Raw genomic sequence first — 20,212 nt, forward strand, 5'->3', positions numbered from 1 at the left:
AGTGCTGGAGTAACTCAGCGGGTCAGGCAGCATCTCTGTGGAGAACATGGCATAGGTGACGTTTCAGGTCAGGACCCTTCTTCAGTCGCACCTGTATCCCCCTCACCTGCATCTACCTATCACTCACCATGCTTTGTCCTGCCCCTCTTCTCATCCAACCCTCGAACAGACTGAAAAAGTGCCCCAACCCAAAATGTCACCGATCCATGTTCTCCCGAGATGGTGAAGATCGACGTAGAGTGCTGGACTAATTCAGCAGGTCAGCCAGCATCTCTGGGGAAAAGTCATTGGTGAAGTTTTGTTGACCCTGTCTTTAGAATATCGAGACCATCCAAAACAGGTGTCAGTGGTTACGGGGAGAAGGCAGGAGAATGGGGTTAGGAGGGAGAGTTAGATCAGCCATGATTGAATGGCTGAGTAGACTTGATGGGCCGAATGGCCAAATCCTACTCCTATTCCTTATGACCTTATGAAATGACAACCTATTCCTTTTTTCCAGAGATGCTGCCTGCCAAAGAGTAATGGGCCTGTCCCACTTGGCGATTTTTTAGGCGACAGGTCGCCAAAAAAACAGCGACAACCTACGTCATCCAGGCAACAACCTACGTCAGGAGAAGTCGAGCTACGCTCATTGGCGTCAAACCCACTGTCGATGAAAAATGTTCAACATGTTTAAAGTTTAGCGGTGAGCAGAAAGACGCCACGGCGAACATGTGGCGACAAACCAGTCGCCTGTGGTTGCCTAAAGAATCGCATGTGGGACGGCCCCATTACTCCAGCTTTTTGTGTCAATCTTCATTTTAAACCCGCATCTGCATTTCCTTCCTACGCACTTGTCCAGAGATGTTGCCTGACCCACTGAGTTACTCCAGCGCTTTGTGTCTTCTCCATGCACACTGGCTGACCCACTGAGTTACTCCAGCACTTTGTGTCTTCTCCATGCACACTGCCTGATCCACTGAGATACTCCATCGCTTTGTGCTTTTTTTTGTTGTTGTAAATCAGCATCTGCAGTTCCTTGCGTATCCCACCAACAATTCAGGGGGACAATTAAAGATCAACAAGTCCACCCCCCCCCTCACACACACAACATTCTAGACTTACCCTCAGTCAATGGATGAATATATAAGAATATTAAACACAGAAATTAAGGAAACAACAGTTAGTTCGCACGATATACCCAATGTATTGTGTATTCAAAGATGTACCTCAGGACAGTACCAGAGAGAATTATTTTATCTAAACTCATTTCATGGGCAATTGATTAGATCCATCACCGATTCAAGGCACCATCCATTCACTTTCCATTTTTTAAAATTCAAGAGAAACAAAATAATAATCTAGCGGTTCGACGGAAATGACAGTTTCGAGAGGGAAGAAAACACACAGAGAGCAGACGTGTAGAAGTTCTATATAAAATGGATTGTAAAGAGATACAAGTGTGGCACGGTGATGCCGCGGCAGTGTTGCTGCCTTACAGCGCCAGAAACTTTACTGATTTCTCATTGTGACCACGTAGGTTTTCTCCGGATGCTCCGGTTTTCCTCTCACGCTCCAAACACGTGCGGGTTTGGAGGATATTTGGTTTTGGTAAAATTGTAAATTGTCCCTCGTGTGTGTCGGAGAGTGCTAGTGTGCAGGGATCGCTGGTCTGAACGGTGGGCCGAAGGTCCTGTTTCCGCGCTGTGTCTCTAAACTACACTTAACTAAAGTTAAGTAGACCTTTTACTCCACATTCAAATGAAGTTGAAACTACATTCCTCACAAGTGCAAATTTTTACTCGCCTTTCATTTTGCTGGGATTGTTTAGATAAGATTTAGAGATACAACGTGGGAACAGGCTCTTCGGCCTACCGAGTCTGCACAGACCAGCAATCCCCGCACACAAACGCTATCCCACACACACTAGGGACAATTTACCATTTTACCAAAGCCGATTAGCCTACAAACCTGTATGTCTTTGTAGTTCGGTTTAGTTTAGTTTAGAGATACAGCGCTGAAACAGCCCACTGAGTCCATGCCGACCAGTGATCCCCGCACACTAACACCATCCTACACACTAGCGACCATTTTTACAGTTTCCAAGCCAATTAACCTACCAACCCGTACGTCTTTGGAGCGTGGGAGGAAACCGAAGATCTCAGAGAAAACCCACGCAGGTCACGGGGAGAAGGTACAAACTCCATACAGACAGCACCCGTAGTCGGGATCGAACCCGGGTCTCCGGCACTGCTTTTGCTGTAAGGCAGCAACTCTACCCGATTAGGATATAAACCTGTATGTCTTTGCAGTTTAGTTTAGAGATACAGCACGGAAACAGGCCCTGTGGCCCGCCGAGCTCGCAACGACCAGCGATCCCCGCACATTAACACCACCCTACACGCACTAGAGACAGTTTACAATTTATACCAAGCCAATTAACCTACATAAGATTCAGATTCAGATTCAATTTTAATTGTCATTGTCAGTGTACAGTACAGAGACAACGAAATGCATTTAGCATCTCCCTGGAAGAGCGACATAGCAAACGATTTGAATAAATAATAATAAGTGTCCAGAGGGGGGTGGTGATTGGCAGTCACCGAGGTACGTTGTTGAGTAGAGTGACAGCCGCCGGAAAGAAGCTGTTCCTCGACCTGCTGGTTCGGCAACGGAGAGACCTGTAGCGCCTCCTGGATGGTAGGAGGTTAAACAGTCCATGGTTGGGGGTGAGAGCAGTCTTAACTGTACGTCTTTGGAGTGTGGGAGGAAACCAAAGAGCTCGGAGAAAACCCACTCAGGTCACGGGGAGAACGTAAAACTCCGTTCAGACAGCACCCGTAGTCGGGATCGAACCCGGGTCTCTGGCGCTGTAAGGAAGCAACTCTACCGCTGTGGTAGACGTATAGATGTGGCAACTCGTCTATAGATGTTATAACTCTAATCAATTCAAATACATCTACTCAACTCGTCAAACTCTACTCCACAAACGACAACACGGTCACCAGGCTGTTTCGCTACCATGCAGCGCTTTTAAACATTAGTTAAAAACTGCATATTCTCAGCCCAGCGTGCACACAGACATTATCTTCAGTAAAGGTTTGGCAAGCAGGTCAAAGCAGCATCATCCCCCTTACCTCCAAAAGTGAAAAGCGTGCAGTGGGCTACACGGGCTGCATGGACTCGTGGGAGTTGGACTCAAACTTCTTGGTGTCAGGCTGAAAGTCAAAATGTCACATCTAATCAGACAACTGGCTGCGCATCACATCATGCATGCCGCAGCGAATAGATGGGAGCACACAAAAAGGTTGCAGTAATTGACATTGTTAAAAATATTTTTCTTGCTGAGCAATGCGATGGAAATTGCAGCAGACAGTCTACGCTTATACAATGTGGAAACGGGCCCTTCGGCTCAACGTCCACGCCGGCCAACCTATCCCACCTACACTAGTCCCACCCGCATGCATTTGGCCCGCATCCCTCCAAGCCTGTCCTATCCGTGTACTTGTCTCAATGTTTCTTAAACGTTGCGATATTCCCTGCCTCAACTACCTCCTCTGGTGGCTCGTTCCAAACCACCATCACCTTTTGTGCGACAAAGTTACCCATCAGGTTCCTATTAAATCTTTTCCCCCTCACCCCAAACCCATGTCCTCTGATTCTCGATTCCCCTACTCTGGGCAAAAGATTCTGTGCTTCAACCCGATCTATTCCTCTCATGATTTTCATGTTCATGAGTGACAGGAGCAGAAGTAGGTCATTTAGCCCATCGTGTTGGGGGAGTCCAGAATCAGGGGTCACAGTTTAAGAATAAGGAGTAAGCCATTTAGAACGGAGACGAGGAAACACTTTTTCACCCAGAGAGCTGTGAATCTGTGGAATTCTCTGCCTCAGAAGGCAGTGGAGGCCGGTTCTCTGGATGCTTTCAAGAGAGAGTTAGATAGAGCTCTTAAAGATAACAGAATCAGGGGATATGGGGAGAAGGCAGGAACGGGGTACTGATTGTGGATGATCAGCCATGATCACATTGAATGGCGGTGCAGGCTCAAAGGGCCGAATGGCCTACTACCGCACCTATTGTCTCGACCAAAAAGATCACCTATTACTTTTATCTACTCCGCCATTCTATCACGGCTGATCTATCTCTCCCTTGTAACCTCATTCTCCTGCCTTCTCCCCGTAACCCCTGTCACCCGCGTTAATCAAGAATCTGTCAACCTCCGCTTTAAAAATATACATTGACTTGTTAAATGATTTTATACATCTCAATAAGATCATCCCTCATCCTCCTGCACTGCAGGCTGCCTGCTCAACCCCTCCCTATTAGAAACATCGAAACATAGAAAAAAAGGTGCAGGAGTAGGCCATTCGGCCCTTCAAGCCAGCACCGCCATTCAATACGATCATGGCTGATCCTCTAAAATCAGTGCCCTGTTCCTGCTTTATCCCTCGATTCGTTTAGCCTTAAGAGCTAAATCTAACTCTCTCTTGAAAACATCATTGCTCTCTTGAAGACATATTGCTCAAGCCCTCGAGTCCTGGCAACATCCTCGTAAATCTTCTCTGCACCCTTTCCAGCTTGACAGCATCTTCCCTTATCCAAGCCACATGCCTCTCCCCTCGGGGCCACAAACAGTGTCCTCACCTCTCTATGACCTTGCTCCAACTCTTTGCCTGAGCCACTGTCTGTCTTGCTCAATTCTTTCCTTTCTGCAGTTTAGACAATAGACAATAGGTGCAGGAGTAGGCCATTCGGCCCTTCTAGCCAGCACCACCATTCAATGTGATCATGGCTGATCATCCACAATCAGTACCCCGTTTCTGCCTTCTCCCCATATCCCCTGACTCCGCTATCTTTATAGAAACATAGAAACATAGAAATTAGGTGCAGGAGTAGGCCATTCGGCCCTTCGAGCCTGCACCGCCATTCAATATGATCATGGCTGATCATCCAACTCAGTATCCCGTACCTGCCTTCTCTCAATACCCCCTGATCCCCTTAGCCACAAGGGCCACATCTAACTCCCTCTTAAATATAGCCAATGAACTGGCCTCAACTACCCTCTGTGGCAGAGAGTTCCAGAGATTCACCTCTCTCTGTGTGAAAAAAGTTCTTCTCATCTCGGGTTTTAAAGGATTTCCCCCTTATCCTTATAGCTGAATGACCCCTTGTCCTGGACTTGCCCTAACATGTGGGAACAATCTTCCTGCATCTACCTCTTTGTCCTAACCCCTCCCCTTGTTTTTGTAAGTTTCTATAAGATCCCCTGCCTCAATCTCCTAAATTACTTTATAGAGAGTAAAACCAAGTCTATCCATTCTTTCTTTCATAATGACAGTCCTGATCCCAGGAATCAGTCTGGATGAACCTTCTCTGCACTCCCTCTATGGCAATAGGAAATTATGAGCCCTATCTAGCTCTCTCTTGAAAGTATCCAGAGAACCGGCCTCCACCTGCCTCTGAGGCAGATTCACAACTCTCTGTGAGAAAAAGTGTTTCCTCGTCTCCGTTCTAAATGGCTTGCCCCATATTCTTAAAGTGTGGTCCCTGGTTCTGGAGAAGGGAGGAAAACTTCGGGAACATGATTGAATGACGCCTCTAGCGATGTGTCCAATACCCTTAACAATCCTATAGTTGTGTTTCAATGACATGTCCCCTACCCCCTACCATCTTCATTCTAGAACTCCAGAGTGTACGCAGCCCAGAGTTGCTCCATTACAGTCTCTCAGCATGGGGACAGTCCCGTTTAATCCCGGGAATTAACCTTGTGTACCTACGCTGCACTCCCTCAATAGCTGAATGGTCCTTCCTCAAATTAGGGGACCCAAACTGCACACAATACTCCAGGTGTGGTGGCTAAGTGTAGGGCTCTGGTGTACAACTGCAAAGGACCTCTTTGCTCCTATACTCGACGCCCCTTGTTATAAAGGCCAACATTACATTTGCTTTCTTCACTGCCTGCTGTACCTGCATGCCTTACTTTATGTTTGGAAGGTTGAGGGGGGACCTCATTCAAACTTACAGAATAATGAAAGGCATAGATAGAGTGGATGTGGAGATTATGTTTCCACTGGTGGGAGAGTCTAGGACCAGAGGTCATAGAATCAGAATTAAAGGGCGCTCTTTTAGAAAGAAGGTGAGGAGGAACTTCTTTAGTCAGAGGGTAATTAATCTGTGGAATTCATTGCCACAGAGGATTCTGGAAGCCGTCAGTGGATATTTTTAAGACGGATTCTGAAGATTAGAACGGGTGTCGAGGGTTATGGGGAGAAGGGAGGAAAATGGGATTAGAAGGCAGAGATCAGCCATGATTGAATGACGGAGTGGACTCGATGGGCCGAATAGCCTAATTCTATTCCTACAACTTGTGATCTCTGACTCGACATGTCCCTCTACCCCCTACCATCTTCATTCCATAGAACTGCAGTGTGGCGCAGCGGTTAGAGTTGCTGCTTTACAGCGCTTGCAGCGCTGGGGATCTGGGTTTAATCCCGGCTACGGGTCTGTACGGTGTTTGTACGTTCTCCCCGTGACCTGCGTGGGTTTTCTCCATGATCTGTAGTTTCCTCCCACACTCCAAAGACGTACAGGTTTGTAGGTTAATTGGCTTGGCATAAGTGTAAATTGTCCCCAGTGTGTGTCGGATGGTGTTCGTGTGCGGGCATCGCTGGTCGGTGCAGATTCGATGGGCCGAAGGGCCTGTTTCCATGCTGCATCTCTAAACTACGCTAAAATCCATCTTTGCTCTCACCATCTTTAAAAGCATCCCTAAACAAGCACCTTTTCAACAAAACTGCCAGCACTTTGGAGAGGCTGGTATGCTGGAATTTAGAAGGATGAGAGGTTATCTTATTGAAACATATAAGATTATTAAGGGTTTGGACACGCTAGAGGCAGGAAACATGTTGCAGATGTTGGGGAGTCCAGAACCGGGGCCAAAGTTTAAGAATAAGGGGTAAGCCATTTAGAACAGAGGTGAGGAAAAACATTTTCACACAGAGAGTTGTGAGTCTGTGGAATTCTCTGCCTCAGGGCGGTGGAGGCCAGTTCTCTGGATACTTTCAAGAGGGAGCTAGAGAGGGCTTTGAAGATAGCGCAGAGTCAGGGGATATGGGGAAAAGGCAGGAACGGGGTACTGATTGGGGATGATCAGTCATGATCACATTGAATGGCGGTGCTGGCTCGAAGGGCTGAATGGCCTACTCCTGCACCTATTGTCTTTCCTCTGACACTGTATCGATTCTGGCCAGGCATTGACACCATTTATCTTCTTCTGTACTTCTTTCCCTCCCCCAAAATCGAAGTCACACATAACTAATTTGATCTCAAAGTACACACTCATACAAGTCTAACTCAGCGGGACTGGCAGGATCTCTGGAGAAGATGGATAGGCAACTTTTCGGATCAAGACCCTTCTTCAGACTGATTGCAGAAGGGAGACGAAGGCTGGGCGAGAGGTGGAGCTGGGACAAAACCTGGCAAACGATATAGGTTGATACACTTGAGGGATCTAATCCATTGGCAGATGGTTGAACAAAGGCCATAGTTGACAAGACAAGAAAGTATCGGAAAAGATAAAGATAAATGAGATGTGAAATGTGTAACCAAACTAAGGAATATAGGTTACAATTAAACTAAAGGGCCTGTTTCCATGATGTATGACTGACTATAAATTGGATTTATCCTGCATTTTGAGGACAGCAAAACTAAGCAATTGTCTACTCAGTGGGTCAGGCAGCAATTCTGGAGAACCTGGATAGGTGACTTTCTTCCGACTTCTGAAGAAGGCTCCCGAACTGAAACGTCTCCTATCCATATTCTCCAGAGATAATGCCTGATCCGCTGAGTTACTCCAGCACTTTTTCACTCCAGTATCTTTTTTGCTAAAGCAGCATCTTCAGTAACGGTGGCCTGTTTCCTTATCATTGTTACTTTTGCAAAACCTTCCATTAATTTGTTCTATATCTCTCTATATCATCGTTCTATTTCCCTCGATTCTCAGTCTGAAGAAGGGTCTTATTGAAATATATCATTGATACATATAATCTTATTGAAGCATATAAGATTATTAAAGGGCCTGTCCCATTTGCGCGTTATTTACGCGACATAATTTAGGCGTCGTGACGCGCACGTGATGCACGCATGATGCGCATTACACGCGCAAGGTGCGTGGTGACGTAGGCAGTGACACGCTGTCGCGCCCAGCGCCCCAGGATTTTGGGATGTAAAAATTCTTTGCACGCCATCTGCGTGACTCGCAAATGACGCCCAAGTGGGACTGGCCCTTAAGGGTTTGCACACGCTAGAGGCAGTAAACATGTTCCCGGTGTTAGGGAGTCCAGAACCTGGGGTCACGGTTTACGAATAAGGGAGAGAGTTGTGAGTCTGTGGAATTCTCTGCCTCTGGGGCAGTGGAGGCCGGTTCGCTGGATGCTGTCAAGATAGAGCTAGATAGGGCTCTTAAAGATAGTGGAATCAAGGGATATGGGGAGAAGGCAGGAATGGGGTACTGATAGTAGATGATCAGCCATGATCACATTGAATGGCGGTGCTGGCTCGAAGGGCCGAATGGCCTACTCCTACACCTATTGTCTCGACCAAAAAGATCACCTATTACTTTTCTCCCGAGGTGCTGCCTGACCCACTGTTACTCCAGCATTTTGCGTCTACCTACACTACCTTCCGCCTACCAACACAAATTGCTGTTGTGTTGCCCTGTCACCATATATCTATTTATACAGAAACGCACAAAGTAGTCAAAATGCCAGTGAAACTCAGTGGTAATAAAGAATGAAATTAAGAGTGTCAGTAAATAAAAGGCTCTATCAGTCCCATTCACTGCAGAATGAAAATAGCAATCATCCATGGAATTTAAAACCATTCACTAAATGCAAAATTGTGTAATTAAAACACACTAGCTCAGATAAAGAAAAACACAGCCAGATAGAGATCAGAGCTGAACTACTATCTGCCTCATTCATGACCCTCGGACTATCCTTGATCGGATGTTGCTGGCTTTACCTTGCACCGAAACTTATTCTCTTATAACGGTATCTATATACTGTAAATGGCTCGATTATAATCATGTATTGTCTTTCCGCTGACTGGATAGCACACACCAAAAAGCTTTTCATTGTACCTCGATACACGTGACAATAAACTAAACTGAACTGAACAGTCGCGACCATGTTCCTAGGGTGGAGATGTCAAAGATTGGAGGGCATAGGTTTAAGGAGAGCGGGGCGGAGTTTACAGGAGATATGCAGGGGTTTTTGTTTACAAAGGGTTGTAGCTGCCTGGAAAATCTTGCCAAGGGTGAAAGCAAGTATGATAGTAGTGATAAAGAGGCTTTTAGATAGCTGCAAGAATATGCAGGGAATGGAGGGATATGCATAGAAACCTAGAAAAATAGGTGCAGATGTCAGCCATTCGGCCCTTTGAGCCAGCACCTCCATTCAACATGATCATGGCTGATCATCGAAAATCAGTACCCCGTTCCTGCTTTTTCCCCCATATCCCTTGATTCCTTTAGCCCCAAGAGCTAAATCTAACTCTCTTTTGAAAACATCCAGTGAATTGGCCTCCACTGCCTTCTGTGGCAGAGAATTCCACAGATTCACAACTCTCTGGGTGAAAAGGTTTTTCCTCACCTCAGTCCTAAATTGCCTACCCCTTATTCTTAAACTGTGGCCCCAGGTTCTGGACTCCCCCATCATCGGGAACATTTTTCCTGCATCTAGCTCCTATATTCCGGAATATAGCAAAGAGGTCCTTCTGCAGTTGTACAGAGCCCTAGTGAGACCACACCTGGAGTATCGTGTGCAGTTTTGGTTCCCTAATTTGAGGAAGGACATTCTTGCAATTGAGGGAGTGCAGCATAGGTTTACAAGGTTAATTCCCGGGATGGCGGGACTGTCATCTGCTGGGAGAATGGAGCAGCTGGGCTTGTGCACTCTGGAGTTTAGAAGGATGAGAGGGCATCTCATTGAAACATATAAGATTGTTAAGGGCTTGTTGGGGGAGTCCAGAACCAGGGGCCACAGTTTAAGAATAAGGAGTAAGCCATTTAGAACGGAGACGAGGAAACACTTTTTCTCACAAAGAGTTGTGAGTCTGTGGAGGCAGGTTGAGTGGGTGAGTCGGCCTCAGAGGGCGGTGGAGGCGGATTCTCTGGATGCTTTCAAACGAGAGCTAGATAGGGGTCTTAAAAATAGCGGAGTCAAGGGATATGGGGAGAAGCCAGGAACGGGGTACTGATTGGGGATGATTAGTCATGATCACATTGAATGGCGGTGCTGGCTCGAAGGGCCGAATTACCTACTCCTGCACCTATTGTCTATTGTCTATAGCCTTTAAGAATTTTATGTTTCACAAGCAGGCAGAGGTGTTTAGTTTAACTTGGCATCATGTATGCTTGGAATTTTGGAACAGAGGGCTTGCACTCTTCTATACCTTCTATAGCATGAAGAACTATCAGAAACACATTAAAAAGTTTGCCATCTTTGTCTCTTTATGTCTTGCTTTGCAAACCAGCATCTGCAGTTCCTTGTGTCTACATTTTACAGCTCCAGTCATTTTCAAAATGGTCAGTAGTAATCATTGTGAATCACAAGGAACCTATGAAAATGTATTGTGAGCTTTATTGATTAGCTATTCATTATTAATTTGGCACGGTGAATTGCTGCCTGACACCGCTTACAATGGCAGAGACCCAGCTTCCTGGCTACCTGTCTGTATGTAGTTTGTACGTTCTCCCCGTGACCTGCGTGGGTTTTCTCCAAGACTTTGGTTTCCTCCCACACTCCAAAGACGTACAGATTTGTAGGTTAATTGGCCTTCAGTAAAGGATGTAAATTGTCCCTAGCGTGTGTAGGATAGTGTTAATACGCGGGGATCTCTGGTCGGTGCGGACTCGATGGGCCGAAGGGCCTGTTTCTGCATTGTATCTCCAAACTAAACTAAAAATATCACAAGACTGAGAATTTTCTCACAGAGAGAGTCATTGGTTGCTGCAACCATGTAATGTTGCTCGTCAGGTCAGTACATTAGATACTCGGGATTCTAATTTTAAACAGGATCACGTGCCAACAGGTCGCTGTTTCCAATGGAACCATTTTCCATTCAGTAGATGCTTAGTTTAGTTTAGTTTAGAGATACAACGCAGAAAATGACCCTTCAGCCCACCAAGTCAGCACTGGCCAGCGATCCCCGCACATTAACACTATCCCACACACACACACACACGAGGGACAATTTACAATTTTACCAAAGCCAATTAACCTACAAACCTCTACATCTTGTGGAGTGTAGCAGGAAACTGGAGAACCCGGAGAAAACCCACGTAGATCACGGGGAGAACATACAAACTCTGCACAGACAACACCCGTAGTCAAGATCAATCACGAGTCTCTGGCAATAGCTGTCTCTGGCGTAAGGCAATGTCTCAACCGCTGTTGAAAGGCAGTTAAATATATTCTATATTTTACCTCTTGTAAACCTCAAATCCATGGTTTTAAATTAGTCATACAGAATGGAGCCAGGATCTTCAGCCCAACTTGCCCACACTGACCAACATGCCCCATCTACACTAGGCCCACCTGCCTGCATTTAGCCCTTATCTCTCTAAACCTAACATGTCCATGTACCTGTCAACATGTTTTTAAAATGTTGCGATGATACTTTCCTCAACTACCTCCTCTGGCAGCTCGCTCCATATACCCACCACTCTTTGTGTAAAAAAAGTTGCCCCTTATGTTTCTATTAAGTCTTTCCCCCCTCACCTTAAACACATGTTGTCTGATTCTTGATTCCTCTACTGTGGGTAAAAGATTCCATGCATTCGCCCTATCTATTCCTCTCATGATTTATACACCTCTATAGGCTCGCCCCTCATCCTCCTGCGCTCCAAGTCCTAGCCTAAGGCAGACACAAAAAGCTGGAGTCTCTCAGCGGGTCAGACAGCATCTCTGGACAAAAGGAATAGGTGATATTTTGGGTTGTTGCTCCTACAGCAGCAGTTCATCCTTTAACTGTGCTATATACATCATTCCCTTTACCCTGTATTCATCTGTACACTGTGGATGTCTCCATTGTAATCATGCATTGTCTCTGCGCTGACTAGTTAGCACGCAACAAAACCTTTCACTGTACCTATTGCACGTGACAATAAAGTAAATAAACAAAACTAAATGAAAAATCAGCAAAGCATTTGAATTTTACAACATGGGTTGAGATTTACAGGATATGGAAGAAAGAACGTACTTCTTTGGAAGAAACAGCCGTCTGTGGAAGAGGCAACAGTCTAAAATTTAATAAAGTTCTTCCTGGGTTGACAGGATAGATCTCGGATCAACCATTTTTCCAGGTTCAATATTAAGATATTAATATTATGGGGTGGCACAGCGGTAGAGTTGCTACCTTACAGCCCTAGCGACCCGGGTTCGATCCTGACTACGGGTGCTGTCTGTGCGGAGTTTGCAGGTTCTCCCCATGACCGCCAGGGTTTTCCCCGGGTGCTCTGGTTTCCTCCCGCACTCCAAAGATGGAGGTTTGTACGTTGATTGGCTTTGATAAAAATTGTGAATTGCCCCTAGTGTGTGCGTGTGTGTGGGATATTGATAGTGTGCAGGGATCGTTGGTCGGTGCGGACTCAGTGGGTTGAAGGGCCTGTTTCTGCGCTGTATCTCTAATCTCAACTAAAAAACGAAGCTAATCCTTTATTTAGTTTTGTTTAGTATAGCTGTGAGTTGGATGTATTCCCACAGCCTTCAACAGAAAATTGATATTTGCAGCCAAAAATGAGAAAAGGTTTTATTTTATGAAATATATGTAGTTGAATTAGATTTGCAAATGTATTCCTCCAATTAATTGGAATTGTAAATAATATTTCATTTGTTATTTTAGTTGTTTATCTTGTAATCCTCTTCGGGATTACAATATTTTAAATTTGAGCAAACCATTTTAAAATTTAATAGCAACGTATCTGCTTCACTGTATCGAACAAAATGTTGAAATACAAACTAAAAACATATCCTTAGTGATTTGGGACTTAAAAAGCAATATTTGGCATTTTCCTTTTTTATTTGTCCAGGTGTTAAAGATGAACTATTTAAATCATTGCAGAATATATTGTGTTTCAAAATTGTGTGCAGTTCTGGTGGCCACACTACAGGAAGGATGTGGAGATTTTGTTAAGTTCATACGTGACAGGGGCCAAATTAGGCCATTCAGCCCATCAAGTCTTCTCCGCCATTCAACCATGGCTGTTCTATCTTTCCCTCCCAACCCCATTCACCTGCCTTCTACCCTTCTCGTATTGTAAAGGATACAGAAGAACGTTACCCGAATGCTGAAGATTGACACAAAGTGCTGGGGTAACTCGCTGGGTCTGGAGAGAAGAAACAGGTGACGTTTCGGGATGGAAACCTTTCTTCAGACTGAAAGTGGAGGAGGGGTAACCGGAGGTCGGAAATGGCCAGAACAAGTCGGGGCCGGCAACCGATGACCAAGGAAGAGTGGAGCCCATCATGGACTATTGTGAAGGGGCGCGGAGGTGCAAAGGGTGGAATGAGCAGGTTGACTAGGGTGGGGGAGAGAGGGAATGCAGGGATTACTTAAATATGAAAAAATAAAGATTCATACCGCTGAGTTGTAAACTGCCCAAACAAATATGAGCTGCCCAATTAACCAGAATGACCAGAATACTGCTTGGATTAGAGTATGTTAGTTGTAAGGGGAGGTTGGACAAACTTGGATAGTCTTATCTAGAGAGTTGGAAGCTGAGGGTGAGCAGAGAAGAAACAGGCCCTTCGGCCCACCGGGTCCACGCCGACCAGCGATCCCTGCACATTAACACTATCCTATGCCCACTATGGACAATGTTTTACATTTACCAAGCCGATTAACCTACATACCTGTCTGCCTTTGGAGTGATGGAGTGTGTTGATCTGATGTAATTTATAAAGTTGTGAGGGTTATAAACGCTTTCGTCCAAGGTGCAAATGTTAAATACTGGAGGGCATAGCTTTAAGGGTCCCAAGGAAAAAGGAAAAGAGGTCGCCCCTGGAACAGCTGGAGATGAGGTGTCTAGACAGGAATGTGTGAGAGTGCGCTCAACTGGGGAGATGTCGAAAGAACTGCCAACAACTGAGTGAAGTGCAGGACATTTGTCAATGGCCTATGCTCCCTCGAGGAGATAGCTTTAAGGATAGGGGGAGTAAATTTAAAGGAGATGTGCAAAGCAAGATTTTACACACAGAGTGATGAGTTAATGCCTGGATTGCAGTGCCAGTGGTGGTGGAAACACATATAAGAGTTGCATTTTGGAGCCTCCTAGACAGGTACATCAATAAGCAGGGGAGAGGTGGATATGGATCACATGTAGGCAGGTCTTTAGATACAGCGTAGAAACAGGCCTTTTGACCCTGTGCCGAGTCTGTGCCGACCTGGCGATCACTCGTTAAGTAGCACTCTGCTACATACTAGGGAGACTTTAGAGAAACCTGGCCGTCTTTGGGACGGGGGAGGAAACCGGAGCACCCAGAGAAAACCCACGCAGCCACAGGGAGAATGTACAAATTCCGTACAGACAGCACCCGTAGTCAGGATGGTCTCTGGTGCTGTGAGGCAGCAACTCTACCGCTGCTCCACTGGGCTGCCCCAGAAATGATTAGTTTAATTTGGCATCTTGTTCGACAAATTCCTTGTGGGCCAAAGGGCTTGTTTCTGTGCAGTACTGTTCTATGTTCATGTAATACTTTCTAACATTTAACATTGTTATGTAAAGGTTTTGTAACTATAATTCTAGAACTTTTTTTTTTCCAGATTGGCTCTGAACAATGCAAAATTGTGGGACTCAATGAAAGACATCACTGAATGATTGTGAGATATTACAATAATGTTCTAGAGACTAGAGGCAGTACGGTGGTGCAGCGGTAGAGTTGCAGCCTTACAGCGCCAGAGACCCGGGTTCAATCCTGACTACGGGTGCTGTCTGTACGGAGTTTACAAGTTCTCCCTGTGACCAGCGTGGGTTTTCTCCGGTTTCCTCCCACGCTCCAAAGAGATTTGTGAATCGGTGGAATTCTCTGCCACAGAAGACAGTGGAGGCCAATTCACTGGATGTTTTCAAGAGAGTTAGATTTGGCTCTTGGGGCTAATGGAATCAAGGGATATGGGAAAAAGGCAGGAACGGGGGTACTGATTTTGGATGATCAGCCATGATCATATTGAATGGCGGTGCTGGCTCGAGGGCCCGAATGACCAACTCCTGCACCTATTTTCTATGTTTCTATCTTTCCGAGATTTTCGGTTTCCTCCCACACTCCAAAGACGTACAGTTTTGTAGGTTAATTGGTTTGGTATAATTGTAAATTGTCCCTAGTGTATGTAGGATAGTGTTAATATGTGGGGATCGCTGGTTGGCACGGACTCGATGGGCTGAAGGGCCTGTTTCCACGGTGTATCTCTGAACTAAACTAAAACTAAAGAAGAGGATTGCTGGTTTACAGATTAAGATGTGATTAGACACATTAAACAGTTATCGAAAAGTCTCCCTTCCCTATTTAAGAAAGCTTCGTCAGACTTGAAGCTTATCCAGCGATTATGCTTTGAATTATTCCTGAGAAATGAAAGTAACCAGAACTTTTACAAAATTCTATTCACAAATAATAATTGGATGCCTGCATCACCCGCAGAATGTGGAAGATGAAGGTATTGAGACAGGTATGTGGGAGCCAGGAAAATTGACATCATCAGTATTATGAACACAATGCAGAATAGATTAACTAATTCAATGTCTGAAAATCTTAAGTCAATAACATGCAGCGCTGGCAGATAGGCAATGTACTGACATAAAGCTAATTAGTTTCATATCTTCGTATTTCAGGATGAGATTCTATTTAACAGTTTTGTTCCTGGTTCATACAATCATTTAATGACTTTTAATGTCCTAGCAAGTACTATCGCAAAGGTTTAAAAAACAATTAGACAGGTGTGTGAATAGGACAGTTTTGAGGGACATGGGCCCAACGCAGGCAGGTGGGACTAGTGTTGCTGGGGCATGTTGGTCGGTGTGGGCATGTTGGGACTGGGGGCCTATTTCCATGCTGTATGACTCCATGAACCAAGGGAATCCAAACATACGCACTGCATCAGAGAAAAATGTCAAGTATTATGGATTATCTTCATATTGTACTTTCCATATGAACTGGTCAAACATGGGGAGGGTGGGATGAGTTGCATACTGTATACTTTGACCTGAGCAAGCTGCTAACAGCACTACAGTAGGAAGATAATCATTGGGCAAGAGCACTAATGAATTACCCCGAGCTGTTTGCCAGATCAAAGTTAATTAGTTTTTGTATTTCAACATAACGATGCTCGACTTTTTTATCAAATGCCGACGAGATAGATATCCCAATCTATTAGCGAGAAATAGATCACCCGCCTGCCCTTGACCCATTTTCCACCATGAAAGATAGCTTAGTTTAGTTTAGTTTAGAGATACAGCGCGGAAACAGGCCCTTCAGCCCACCGAGTCCACGCCGACCAGCGATCCCCGCACGCTGACTCTATCCTACACACACTTGGGATAATTTACATTTATACCAGAGCTAATTAACCTACAAACCTGTACGTCTTTGGAGTGTGGGAGGAAGCATAGCAAATAGGTGCAGGAGTAGGCCATTCGGTCCTTCGAGCCAGCACCGCTATTCAATATCATCATGGCTGATCATCCAAAATCAGTACCCCGGTTCCAGCTTTTTCCCCATATCCCTTGATTCCGTTAGACCTGTGAGTTAAATCTAACTCTCACTTGAAAACATCCAGTGAATTGGCCTCCACTGCCTTTTGTGGCGGAGAATTCCTCAGATTCACAAATCTCTGGATGAAAATGTTTTTCCTCATCTCAGTCCTAAAGGGCCTCCCCCCTTTTTCTTAAACTGTGACCCCTGGTTCTATGATAACCATAGACCCCTATGGTACAAACAGTCAGGATCGAAGCCGGGTGTCTGGCGCTGTAAGGCAGCAACTCTACTGCTGCACCACCATGCCACCTGCCCAAGGAAGAATGGTCACATTTCTCTAAGTTCAAACTCCAAGTTTCTTTTCCTGATTTAAACATTAATTGAAGTTGTAAAACTGACTCTGGGTTCCAGTATAGATGCCCTACATTTTATAGATTGAAAAAGTAATAATTTAATGCTAAAATACATACAATGGACCATTGTGGTCTCCACCTTTCCTTGAACATCCGACTGGCTTTGATTTGTTCTTTTCATGGCTTCCATTCACTCGTTGCTTGCACCTTTTCATATCTCTAGTTTCCCCCTCCCCTGACTCTCAGTCTGAAGAAGGGTCTCGAACTGAAACATCACCCATTCCTAAGATTGAAACAAGATGCTGGAGCAACTCAGCGGGACAGGCAGCATCTCTGGAAAGGAGGAATTGGTGACATTTCGGGTCAAGACCTTCTTCAGACAGAGTCTGGGGAGAGGGAGACATAGAGGTATGGAAGGGTGAGGTGTGAAAACGACAGATCAAAGTGGACGATGGTCAAGGAAATGAAGAATAGTTCATCGGTGGCTGAGGGGAATGTGACAATCAGCCGTGCAAACAGTCGGAGAACCAGGATGGGGTTGGGATGGAGAGAGAGGGAAAGCACGTGTTACTTGAAGTTGGAGAACCTATTCCTATCCCTTTTCTCCGCAGATGTTGCCTGTCCCGCTGAGTTACTCCAGCATTTTGTGTCTACCTATGGTGTAAACCAGCATCTGCAGTTCCTTCCTACACTAAATGCAAAAGGGTCAAGACTGTCCATTATACAGCTCTGTTGACACACTGGCGGGCTGCATTATTACACACTCCTGCAGGCAGTGAGTTCCCATTTTAACCAGGCTAACTAGGTCATTGCTTCCCTCAAAGGTTAGGAAGAAAATCAGTCCAAGAAAACCTCAAGCCATGGTGTCTTTTGGATTCTGTAGCTACTGCTTTCACAGTTGCATTCAGTGCAAATCTGGAACAGCCACAGTCGACCATTGAACCCTTGCATTCCTCTCTCTCTCCGTCCGTCCTCCCCTCTCCCACTCTGGTCGTCATGCTAATTACCCGTTTCACTATCGCCCTGAGGAGTTTCATGGTTTGTATCCATGCGTTATCACCTAGCCCACAGCCAACAATGGATCATTGTGGGCTCCACCATTCCCTTCATCATCATTGCTGCCATTGATTTGGCCTCTTGCATACCTTTTTCATTTTCATTTCTCTAGTTTCCCCTCTCCTCCTGTCTCTCAGTCTGAAGGAGGGTCTCAACCCAGAACGTCACCCTGTTCCTTTTCTCCAGAGATGCTGCCTGTCCCGCTGAGTTACTCCAGAATTGTGTGCCTATCTTTGCTTGTTTACCCTCCCAGTTATAAAATACTGGGGAAGAAGTAAAATGGGCCAGTAAGGACCTTAAATAATTTTAAAAGCCAAAAAGTGGCCATTCTTTAACAAATGTGTACATTCCTCTTCAATGCTACAACTTACAGTGCTCTGCATTCTCAACATTAGGCACTCGATAATATATTTGTGGCAATGGCAATTGCTGTCAGCTTTCATATCATAAGTGATAGGAGCAGAATTAGGCCATTCGGTCCATCAAGTCTACTGCGCCGTTCAATCATGGCTGATCCATCTCTCCCTCCTAACCCCATTTACCTGCCTTCTCCCCATAACCCCTGACTCCCGTACTAATCAAAAATCTATCTCTCTCTGCCTTAAAAAATATCCACTGACTTGGCCTCCACAGCCTTCCGTGGCAATGAGTTCCACAGATTCACAGCCCTCTTTCATGCATTTAACCTACAGCGTGTGGGATATAGATTATAATGTCGTGATTCTGGTTCATATATTGCAGTCTCTTAATCTCCCAGTCTGCTTTTCATCAGCCATGCCGTGCAGCTTGTCAGATACACAGGGTACTAACTGGCAGTGATGTGAGTGACAGTGCATTCTTCATTAGCAAATAACTGCAGGGTCTATTTGATCATGGAATGAAGATACACTCATTTACCTTGTGCCGGCCGGCAAGATTTATTTTTGCACCCCCCCCACCTACACACACACAATGTCCCCCTTCCCCCTTTTAAACACAGAGGTGCTGATTATGCGGCTACCTGTCACCCAAGTCTGCAGAGGGGTGGCGCAGAAGATATACAGCAATTATTCATAGCCACGGTATCTGCAGACCTCAAACCTCAGGAGTCAAATAAAGGAACCGTTATAAAGCACGCTGCCGCAGAGATATCAAAAAATCCCAGGATCTCTCCCCCCCCCAAATCATTCATTAAAGAGAAATACTTACTCCAAGGTCAACCCGGGAATCCGGAGCCGTTCCCGCTGGGGCTTCATGGCTGCTGTTTGTCAGCACTCTCTATTGTAAAACCATGACAGAAATCACTGCCACTGACAGGGAGGAAGCTTGCTAAAAGGAACGCACTAAATCCCTCTTGGAGAGGGGGCACTCGTTTTGGGTTCTTCCACCACCGGGAGTCGCGGAGGTGAAGAGAATAACAAGGGTAATGATCAGCCGACTGCATGGTGCCCAACACAAACCATGAGGATTGAAAACCCTTTTGCAGGCAGCGAAAACAAAAAATTAAATTAGAAGGACGCACTATTGTGTTACACCAGTGACATCATTCGCTGCTGCTTCTGTGTATTAATAACAGACGGGTCACAAACACCAGCCTTCTCAAGCACAAACACTACGTACTTAAAGCAGGCACGTTTAAAAAACCCCTCTCTCATCATCTCCACGCAGTTTCAAAATACCAAGGTGAACACATGCGACACAGTCACATGCGTTCAAAATGCCTCCTTTAACTAAACCATTCAATGTATAGAATTGAACACCTACTTTGCTTAAATTTAAAAAAAAAAGCTTTGTGAGCCCACAGGCTTTCCCCAAACTAAATTTGACAGACTGATCGGGGGGAAACAGCTGCTGACAACCTTATCATAGATCAAATGGGTGAAATATTATCTGCCACACAGATCCTTGAAGTCAGTTCACCATCACAATCATAATAGTACTTTATTTAGTATGTTTTGCAGCATACGAGGAATTTCATTTGCTAAGTCAGTCATGCGAATAAAAAGGCAACGGAACACACAACACACATTTTGAACACAAACATCCACCACAGTGACTCCTCCACATTCCTCACTGTGATGGAAGGCAAAGAAAAA

The 20,212-nt window shown here is 45.3% G+C and overlaps 1 protein-coding gene across 8 annotated transcripts in view; it reads right to left on the reverse strand.

Moving 5' to 3' along the window:
* LOC129695115 (microtubule-associated serine/threonine-protein kinase 4-like) overlaps positions 1-20,212 on the reverse strand; it is a 462,908-nt gene that overhangs the window by 206,763 nt on the left and 235,933 nt on the right. For 3 of the 8 annotated variants that reach the window (XM_055631908.1, XM_055631902.1, XM_055631895.1), the window contains exons 1-2: positions 19,326-19,632; positions 3,117-3,197 (exon numbers count right to left, since the gene is read on the reverse strand). The exons of the other annotated variants lie outside the window; for them this stretch is intronic. In XM_055631908.1, the coding sequence (XP_055487883.1) occupies positions 3,117-3,197; positions 19,326-19,372 (128 nt within the window). In that variant the 5' untranslated portion in view covers positions 19,373-19,632. Of the gene's footprint in view, positions 1-3,116; positions 3,198-19,325; positions 19,633-20,212 lie in introns of those variants that run through there. 8 annotated transcript variants of the gene reach the window in all.

Source organism: Leucoraja erinacea, chromosome 3 (assembly GCF_028641065.1).
Source record: "Leucoraja erinacea ecotype New England chromosome 3, Leri_hhj_1, whole genome shotgun sequence".
Classification (NCBI taxonomy): Eukaryota; Metazoa; Chordata; class Chondrichthyes; order Rajiformes; family Rajidae; genus Leucoraja; species Leucoraja erinaceus.